The sequence below is a fragment of the Centruroides sculpturatus genome, unplaced genomic scaffold, assembly GCF_000671375.1.
Source record: "Centruroides sculpturatus isolate CEXI.00-Female unplaced genomic scaffold, Cexi_2.0 scaffold1956, whole genome shotgun sequence".
Classification (NCBI taxonomy): Eukaryota; Metazoa; Arthropoda; class Arachnida; order Scorpiones; family Buthidae; genus Centruroides; species Centruroides sculpturatus.
This window is the reverse complement of record NW_019386398.1, coordinates 55,844-66,349: the sequence shown is the minus strand read 5'-3', so window position 1 is coordinate 66,349 and position 10,506 is coordinate 55,844. Positions and strand designations below refer to the sequence as shown.

The window sequence follows — 10,506 nt, the reverse complement described above, 5'->3', positions numbered from 1 at the left end:
CTTTCGTTTGAAGTTGCACGTTTCTCAGCAAACTGATAAATTAGAGTGGCAGTAAAGTGAGAGGGGGCAAACATTCAGAGAAAAGTTGTAATGAAATATAGAGAATGGGAGGATGAATAATAAATGTGCTAATTTGGATGGTGATGAAGAAACTTGAATTTCAACATTGACTTTTAGCCAAAATATTGCTTTTATGGCAGGTGCATTAACATGCTAAAAGTAAGAATTTCGCCATGGCGAGATCAGTCCCATATCTGCAGAAAAGCCCATGGCTCAAAGTCCTTTTATACTAATCGGCTTTTATAGTTTTTAAGCGATGTATAAACGTCCATTGTTATTTCCAATCAACAATTATATTGATTGGAAATAAATTATCGATTGCTTTCATAAACATGTTTCTCTTAGTAACGAAAAATAACACATTTGTTACCTTTCGGAACTTAACCCCATGTTTTGTATTATTCCTTTGTTCCGTTTATCACGGATTCGCATAACTTGGACTTTTCCCGAACGTAACTACCGTGTTATACGAGGGATACCTGTATAGTTGTTAGTATGACATGATATCTATTACATAATAATTACATTTTATTAATACAGCGCTTATGGTGATAGAGATGTGCTGGACTTCCGAGGTTTTTTTAAATTTTCTCCCAATTCAAACAGTTATACGCAGTCAGAATGTTGCAGATATTGCTGTGTAATTTGTTCCAGCAAAAGCTAATTATGCTTAAGATCTTAAGATCCAATTACACACATACTATAACTAGTATGAAAATGATGTAAGGTATGACTATATTTAACATGTTCAGCTTACCATCGCTTGAGAAATGTGCATATACGACTTATCTTAACGAAAACATTGCTGAACAAAGTGTTGATTTTGTGCATCTTAAATATTACAACGTTCCGATTAATAATATGCTGTGTGCAGAATTTGATTATAATGAATATTCATAATCATTCAAATTACAAAAAGTAGTTTATACGATTAAAAGACGAACTCATAAATCACTTACCTAACACCAGAAATGGAACCATTGCATCCACCGGAGACACACTTATTCCTGCATACTGTAATAAACCGAATCCCGAAACTAGACTCATACCAGTGGCTATCGAAGACATGATTCCGGTCCACGGTTTACTTCGAAGGAAATCTGGCCATAAACAGCTGACAACGGTAAACGTAAGCATCAAAAAAACAGAACTTGGAATATATTTTAAGGTAACAGGAAACAGTTGTTTTTTAGATTCATCTCTAGAAAGCAACACGTCTTTACTTATTTTGATATAAGAAAAGTTCACCTTATTTAAGATGTTTATGAATTGATTTTCCCATTTTATGGCTCTTTCTTCTGCCCATTTATTCGAATCGTCTAGAAAATAGAACAATTTAACAGCCTTGGCAGATATTATATATCCTTCTTCGTTCATTTTTACGCCACCCAAAGTTAAAACGTCGTAATATCTGCTCGTGTCGCCAATTGGATATTTCAATCGAAATGTTCCGTTTTGCAACGCTTTTAGTTTATTGTCTATACGAAGAATTTTATTTTCGTAACACTTTCCATTGTTTCTAGCGCAAATGTCTTTGTAGTTCCATCCGTCGTCTTCATCAACAAAGAAATTTTGAATTTCCCGATCCAAAGTGACAATTTCACGAAAGACGAACTCTCGTAGAACCGAGCCTCCGTCTCTCGCTTCGACAATAACAGTTCCGTAATGAATGGTGTACAATAATCTCGCGGGATCGAAATTTGATGCGAGATCTACGGAAAATAATCTCATCAGAAACGATTTGTACTTGTCGACAATTCCTCCGGATGGAACTAGAGAATCTTCGTTCAGATCATGAGAAAACTTTTGTAATCCTGTGGCTGATAACAATGTCATGAAGATAGGCACAACTATATACCATGACGTGTGTCTTGATACATGTGTTCCGTGTTTATGGAATAGTTTGGTTAGAAATCGATAAGCAATTCCAATAAACATACTCGATATCTGTAAATATATTTATAATAATTTTTTTAATTTATTATTATATAAAAGTCAATATACTAGTTGTTAATCATATACAATTTTGAGATTACAAATTATATTTTTTATTTTTACGATGAAATTTTTATACGGCTTTCAGGTTTAATAGTATAATTTGAAAATTTATCATAATTTAGTGAGAATGTCGTTGTCTTCTAGTGCAAATACTCGGGCAGAATTTTTACAATCAAACACTTCAATATATGCTTATCAGTACCGTAGCAGATGCCCAACTTGTATTTTACTTCAACNACTTATGCGATACATCATGTGTTTTTCTCTCTTTTACAAACTTTCTATTTTGCAAAGAACATACATTTATCGCATTTCAGCTTCATAACATTCATGAAAGATGATATGACTGTATTTTACAATGTCTGTTGGAAAGTGGTGTAACGTGTTTCCAATGTCTTGCTGGTCTTGTGCTTGGCATGTTTCAGGGAACTGGCAAGAAATTTATGCAAAATTAAAAACAATGAAAAGGAATAATGGTTAAAAAGCAGCAATAACAATAACATATGAAACGACAGAAACAAAAAATTTAACAAGCTTTTCAAAGCCATAATGAACGATGCAAGATACAGTTGAATTTGGAAGGTATTTTTCAACATAATTAGTGTGACAGACCTAAAATTGGGTAAAAATCTCTTGAAAATAAATAAAAACACGTATCTTGAACCATTGCACAAAAAAATAAAATATCAATACCTATATGGTAGGCATGGGAAAAAAGCTTACACGTAGCAATAGATGAGCTTTTAAAGCTGGCTGGGGATTTAATATTTTAATGCTTGATTAAGCTTACGAAGAAAAACGTTCCTTCAAAAAGAATTAGTAGAAATAAAACCAGTCACAAACAATTTGAACATAAACAATAATACGAGATAAGTGATTTCAGAATGTTAGTCAAACGTTCTCTCCGTATCAAGAGAAAATATGTATAAAGTGGAAAAGGTAAATGAAGGACGCTCGGTAACACGCTTTCTAAGATGTAATCCATGCAAAGTATGTGTCCGTTGACTTACATGCTCCCTTATCGCAATATGATTACAGAGAATACTATGCAAACACGGAGTTGTAAGCTATGCTGCTGAGAAGAAAGGACAAGATGTGTACTGTAAATATGCTTTCTATTAATGAAGTGCCACTCTTAGCAGCCAATAATCAAGAGAATAATGTAAATACCAGCCATCATAATACAAATTCTTCTAATTCCTCTTCAAAAAATAAAGTTGAAAACATTTTAGAATGGCTGCAAATTTCCTATACAGGGAAATTTTGCAATTAATAAGATTCTAAACAATATATTGAAAATCTGTAACAACAATGTAAATATACAATAATTTCTGTCGTCCGAATCGAACTTCTAATGTCAATGTTAAAAAAAGAGAATAACAAAACAAACAAGACTTTTTCCATTAAAGTAAAAATATTTAGGAGTGCTGCGCTTCAGATTGTTCAAATGTTTCTATTGTAAATATTAATGTAGAATTTAATCATTTTTACAACAAGTAGACCCAATAACAATAATAGAATAGAACAATGGTAATCCGATTATTTTTATATAAACTTTACAGGTCTGTAATTTGATAAATCAGAAATGTTTATAATGTCAAAAGCTTTAATCAACAGCTAAAGATTTGACCAACAGTTCACCTTGAATGTAGCATCAAACTTGACATCGTTATACCTTATCCAAATTTCCCAAATCAAGTTACAAGTTATGAAAATCTCTGCACTAGTTAGTATAACAGTCTTTTAAATGTAAACAACGTTAACTGAACTGGACGCCATAAAATTTATTGGCACGTAATTTTTGCATGTAGTGAATATTCGGTGAAACTTATTGCTGGGTGTCTTTGAACTTCTAATTTGACGTTTATTTTATAACCTACTAGCAGGTGGGCCCGGCGTTGCTCGGGCAAAAGTAACGATAACTAAGATAAAGATTATTACGTTACAGTAAACCTTACCCGTTTTCACAGAATGCAAGAATTGGGTCCCCTTGTTTCCAGACTAATTAGAGAATTTTTAGATGGGTCTAAAAATATGTTCGATTTCACAGAATGCAAGAATTGGGTCCCCTTGTTTCCAGACTAATTAGAGAATTTTTAGATGGGTCTAAAAATATGTTCGATTTCCCTCAAAAACGAAAAAAACTGCATCTGCGTATTGCACGTCTCTTTCTCTTAACAATTCCATTGTTACGTAGCATTTCCATTGTTGAAACTTCCATTGTTACTTAGCACTTCCATTGTTACTTANCACAGCAATATTGTATCAAGTTTTTCGATTGTACTGTATATTATAATACCTAAACCACACTGGATAACACCAGTGATAGCAGTGAGGTTTGGGTCTGAACAACTGAATAACTAAGTGTAATTATACGGATTTCGATCACGTATTAAATAGCGTTTCTCATAAAAATTCTCTAAGGCGACAACACCTGGCAGACGCCCATGTGTTGTGTTGCCTTCTTCAATCAATTTAATCCAATTTAATATTTTAATATTTAATATTTAATCACACGACCCTATGGCCATTGGCCTTTTTCAAGGGTCAAAAGAAAAAGTAATGATACAAACATTTACAAAGTAAACAATCAACAAAACAACAAAAAGAAACAGAGAAGAGAAATACATAAAAAACAAAAAAATACACTCAACTAATCACATCTCAATATTTTTACAGCCCGTTTAAATTGTCCGTAGGTACACAAATCTTTATATTCTTCTTTTAAAGCATTCCAATTATATACAAGTTGATAGATTGGTGCATCTCTTCCAAAACTGTGCTTAATTTTTGGTAAAATCAAATTGAATAAAATGAAGGAAGAAAGAAAGAAAACAAATTATATTCTATTTTCTGAAAGCTCCAATAGATGGCGGGGGAGTAGGATGCAAAAGTGATATCCAGATCCACTTGTAGAAACAGGCCATAGAAAACGAGCCTCTTACTACGTGTCAATATTTGGTTGAGATGCAGAGCAGAATTTTCTGCCCAGAGCTACTTTTGCTCACCGAGAGTGCCGCGGCTAGGATTCAGAAGCTAGAAACCAAGCTGAGTATATATAAAATGTATATAAAACTTAGTGTTGCCACCTTTTCGAAATCGCCGACCCGAACGGCGGGTGAGGTTTGTTCGAACAGAAGTTCCTGATGCCTACGCAATGTCATTTTGCAATGCGAAGAATAAAGTGCAATGCATGCCGGTTCTAAATCAGTTACAGTTAGGGACTAGGGAGACTCGTAGGAGTAACGTTAGTAATTTAAATTGAAAAAAAAACAACTACAGATGACTTAGCTCTATCGGATATTGGACACGTGTACGAATACGAATCGTACAAGCGAAAACAAACAAAAAAAAAAAAAAAACACGGTAGACAGGTTGCGCACGATATTCCCGGACAAAATTAATAGTTCACCCGGAGAGTGAGTCGATTCCCGGACTGTCTGGGTGAAAAGCGGACGGGTGGTAACACTAATAAAACTAATACTTAGCTCCACATTAAATATGAATTAAGACCTTTCCGGATGCAATTAAATTCAGAAAAAGAACTTTTGAGTCTTTTATCAAAATTTCAGGATTACGCTTCTGAATACAATAAATGAAAAAAAAAACCTTATGTTTAATACGACGTAAAATTGAACGATTCATTTTTATTTTTTAAATAAATAAATAAATAACATTATTTAAAAGCATTAAAATCGTTTATTTTTTAAATCCCTTATTTTTTCAAAAATGTAAACATTTTACCCTTTCCAAATAATAATTGTTTTTTTTTCTTTTAATTATTAAAAAAATTTTTGTTAATGTATGACTTTATAAATAAAAATTTAGAAGCTTTCGTAAAATATATTTTCTTGATAAATTCATTATAAATTAGATTGACAGCACAGAAAACAAAAGGGAGAAAATCATCTTTAAAGAGAAAAGTGATATCTTTAACTGACGGAAATGGATAAAAAATGAGAAGTTACAAATAATTTTTTAAATATAACTGCTCTAGTGTTAGGACAAAAAGAGTTAAGAAATAAATACATATAGTATATACTTCAATATCCAGTTTATTAGCAATTGTTACATAAAAACATTCAAAATTATGGTTACGAATTTAACGAAAATAGGACAATTCTCTTTCCGATTTAGTGTTCTGGTTTGAAGCAAACGTCTTGTTTTTCCACATCGCAAAAAGTGCAGTTGCTAATGATTTAAAAACGTACAAATTTTGCTGTTATAGCAACTCTGCGCTCGACATTTTCCCATTCCACTCGCTTATCTGCTACTGGAAATCTGAGTAATGGTATCGGCATGAATATCATTGCTGCTAAAACATTCGAGGCTGAATGAATTCACTCTTCTATCGGGTTACATGCATAATCTAACAGATTTACCGATTTCTAATTCACCAGTCTCTTTGTATAAATCAGACGACTTTCCGCTACTCCTTGCCGTTTTTCTAAAAAACGACGATTTTCGTCACGTCTCTTCAAGATTAGACGATCTAAAGCTGGATTCAACAATCATATAGCCTATTACAGAAAACACACACACAAACAAAAAAGAAAAGTGAAATAATCTTCCATATTTCGATTTTTTAAACAGATAAAAAGTGAAATAACTTAAGGCCTGGGGCCCCCAAGTGTAAAGGCCCACAAAAATTGAATTATTATCATAAATTTTTAATAATTTTTCATTAATAATGACAACTTATTGTGTAGTAAAAATAGTTAATATTAATAATATAATAATTTTAAACCCCAATTTAAAAATTTCTAATCTAACAAAAATGGGCCCCATTGGATTTCAATGCCCTAGGCCCCAAAAAGCCTAGATCCTCCCCTATATATAACTTTTAGTCCGGTACTACACTCAGCTCGATTAATACTGAGGTCTTGTAAAAGTTTATTTTCAGTTCTACTGCTTAGTCATTTGCCTGTTTGGAACTATTTTGCTTGCCTACTTATATATTTTTAGTAACTTACCTAGATCATCTTTCCATATTTATGATATTATTTAAAGGTGAAACGATATTTCTTAGAAAAGGTTAACTCTTGGTACTCTGCCATTTTTAAGGCTCTTAATAATACAAACGAACAACGAATAAAACAAAAATATTTTATTAATTAATTTATACCAAGATAAACGTAAGAACATGTAAGGCTATATTATATCACGTAAGATTAACAAAACTAAAAAGTAATTATTAATTACAAATTATATAAATAAAGTATTTAAATTAAAGTTGTTTGTAATTAAGATTTTATATATTTTATAAATTGCTGTTTTTGAAATAGGTTTTCTGTTTATTCCAAGCAGGTCGAACGAGTTCCGGTCCCTCACAGGCCACACCCACGACTTCATACAACATTCAAAGCTTATAATTCTCCGTTGCCAAATTGTTATCAGTTGTTTACATTAGTTTACATAGCAAGCATCATATTCGCCTCATTTACATTTCCCGTTTTATTACAGTCTCCGAAAACTAACTCACCAAGTGTCTAATAAAGCTTTAATATATATGTAACATATAGGCAATAGCCTTTTTTCCACAAATTTCTTTGCCACCGAGGAGTCTCCGCCACTCACTCAACTTTAAAGACGGATCTAAAATATCTTTTTTGTACTTTAATCGCAGAATAATTAAACCAAATTAGTTTCGCTTATTTCTACTCATAGATACTAAATATCTAAATTTATCGGTAATCTAAACCTATCAGTAAATATCTTTAAATTTTTTAACGTTTCATTAAAGTCAAATATAGCATCCAAGTACTATTTGGAAACATTATATCAAGTATAATATTATCTATAACTTACTATTTTTCTGGTAGGTATTGTTTTCTTGAAACTAACTACAATAGTAGCTTCGTTCATCGGAATTCAATGCAATGAAAACCTGACGAGAATGAACAAAAACAGAAAATAAATTCACAATGGTGGCGACAAGGATAAAGAGAAACTGAAAAAAACGAAAACGAAAAAACGGAAGACGATCTTGACTATTTACATTTAGAGATTAATACTTTAATTATTTCGTGTTTTAATTTTTTTTCAATGTCATTATTGTGCGTCCTGGACGAAAATACATCAGTAATAAATTAATAAATCAATGGGATATTTATTTGCCTTAAAGCAGGTTTTCAAATTTCTAAAATAATTTTAACAACAGGTTTTTATTTACGCAACTTGACAGAGATTTCTCTACATTCTTAATTATTTTAATTCGGATATAATATAATTTAATTAACTCGAGTCGTTAATTTTTAACAATTACCGATGAGTTTTTATTAACTTTTTTCACAAAATTTTATTTTCATTTTTATATGGTATTGACTATTTCGATTGTCCAATCAGTATTTAAATATTATTTTAATTGGCGTTAAGGCTGGAGGCATTTTTGTTAGATTACAGATACAAAAGGCCGGAGGGTGACGAGTAATAACGGAAAAAAGGTAGAAACTTAATCTTTTATAAATTAAAACAGCTGATATGTTAGAAAAAGACAAAGACAAAGGTAATAATAGCATGTAATTGCCTTTGAGAAGTATTTTAATAATATATATCATAAAAAATTACATATATTATTTTATTTAATTGCCATTTAAAGAAACAAGTGTTTTAAAATTATGATAAAAACTTTAATCAAATAAATCAATAAAAACACCTTATCGTAACAACAATATTAATTAATTAATTACAATTGGCTCCATGACCGAAATAAATTTTTCGATTGTTACTTATTGTAAACGGACAACTGTCGTCAGAAACACAAAATACGTCCAGAAACATACGTAAACAAATTATTAGTTCTACGCAGAACAGACTTAATTCGGTAATAAATAATAATGGCTCACGATAAAGTATGAATAAAATTCTATTTTCCTTGTTTTCTCTGTTAATTATTTTTTTAAATTTATCAATCACACGTCGGATGTTCGTGCATCGCACATTTATGTGTCAAATGCGAATTTTAAATTCATTTCCTCAAGTTTACCGTAATTGCAATTAAACGTAAAATAATTTTATTAATTGGGCTTCAATTTAAAAAACTGTAGACCTATTACGTATATACACGGTGTATTAGTACAGCGGTTACAAACTTTTAGGAGAGATAGAATACATCTGGACGATGGGAAATCACATAGCACGCTTTCACATTGTCGAAAATACCGAGCGTGTCCCGGACTTCCCCAGCAGCTTCCACCATGCGTGCAATAAGTTCCAAGAAAGCGTTTCCGACCATGCATTGCAATGTGATTTCCCATCGTATATGTGTACTCTATCTCTGTTGAAAGTTTGTAACCGCTGTACTGATACACCCTGTATATATATGTCATATATAGGCTATATCTATTCTATACGTAAATTCCCACTGTCGTCCTGTCGTCTGTCCGTCCGTCTGTCCTTTCTTAACCTGGAGAACGGTGTTAGAAGCATGAAAGATAAGGTTTTTAAGACCTGGCTTAAAATCCTTAAGGGCAGAGGCATCGATTAATTATATACAAACTTTTGATTCATACCGGAAGTCGTATTATTTTAATTCAAAAATTTCCCCCAAAAAGAGTTTGATAGATAATTGCCACGATTCCGTTAGCAATGGAATCGTGCTAATCATCTCTACGAAGTAGAGGGACAAGACAGTACAGGACTAATTACGGGTGGAAAGGATATATTTAAAAAAATAATTAATTAAAAATATGATTAAGAATTTCAGCCTGGATTGTCACCATGTCACAATAAATAGTTGCTCGTTGTAAATATTAAAATTATTTCCTAGAAACGGAACGTCGAATACTTTTCTAAATGGTGTAACATTCAGATATTTGACATATTTTCACTTATTTCCTTAATATATAAATTTTATCTGAACCTACCTAAAAATACGCCTGGCTCGTATTTGGACTCTGATTTTTCTCAGCTAAATGTTTTGCAAGTGTTTCGGATAAATATAGGCCTATATTTCCACCAGTGACAAGTAGACCTGTGTTTGGAATAGTTACTTTCTAATTATGTAAGAAACCAGTTATTTCCAAGTCTGGTTTTGATGAAAAATAAACGTAACTATTGACGTAATAAGTTATTACAAGCAAAATAATTGATAGTTGAAAAGAAAGAGTAGAGTTTGGCTGTGTGCTTTTACAGTGAATATGTATATGAAACATTATCAAGAACATTAAATAAAAAGAAAACAAACTCCATTTTAAGAAATTTTTTTTTATGTTACCGATAATAAAACGCAAAAATATCAATATCATGATAGCTCCAAATTTTTAGGCAGCTGAAAATGTACAAAACTTCGAATTTAAACTACGAAAATGTATTTAGAAATTGTCAAGGTGTTATCTTTGTGTACGAAAGTCGAAGATCTTCTGTTTAAATGTTATTCGAACACGTGCACTTTTCGTATCATCGTATTCCCTTGATTTCTACCAAGTTAAATCCCTGGGTGTGTTCGAA

At 31.8% G+C, this 10,506-nt stretch overlaps 1 protein-coding gene across 1 annotated transcript; it reads right to left on the bottom strand.

The window, feature by feature from the left end:
* Window positions 1–876: 876 nt before the first annotated feature.
* On the bottom strand, window positions 877–10,056 carry LOC111614821 (patched domain-containing protein 1-like). The gene is made up of 3 exons (XM_023356188.1): window positions 9,924–10,056; window positions 1,020–2,007; window positions 877–924 (listed from the first exon to the last, which is right to left on the bottom strand). Exons 2-3 carry the CDS (start codon window positions 1,996–1,998, stop codon window positions 914–916), a joined length of 990 nt encoding a protein of 329 aa, XP_023211956.1. The 5' UTR covers window positions 1,999–2,007; window positions 9,924–10,056; the 3' UTR covers window positions 877–913.
* Between the last annotated feature and the right edge of the window lie 450 nt (window positions 10,057–10,506).

Excerpts from the sequence above, each read along its gene's own strand:
- LOC111614821 (XM_023356188.1), bottom strand. The coding sequence starts at position 1,998 with ATGTTTATTGGAATTGCTTATCGATTTCTAACCAAACTATTCCATAAA.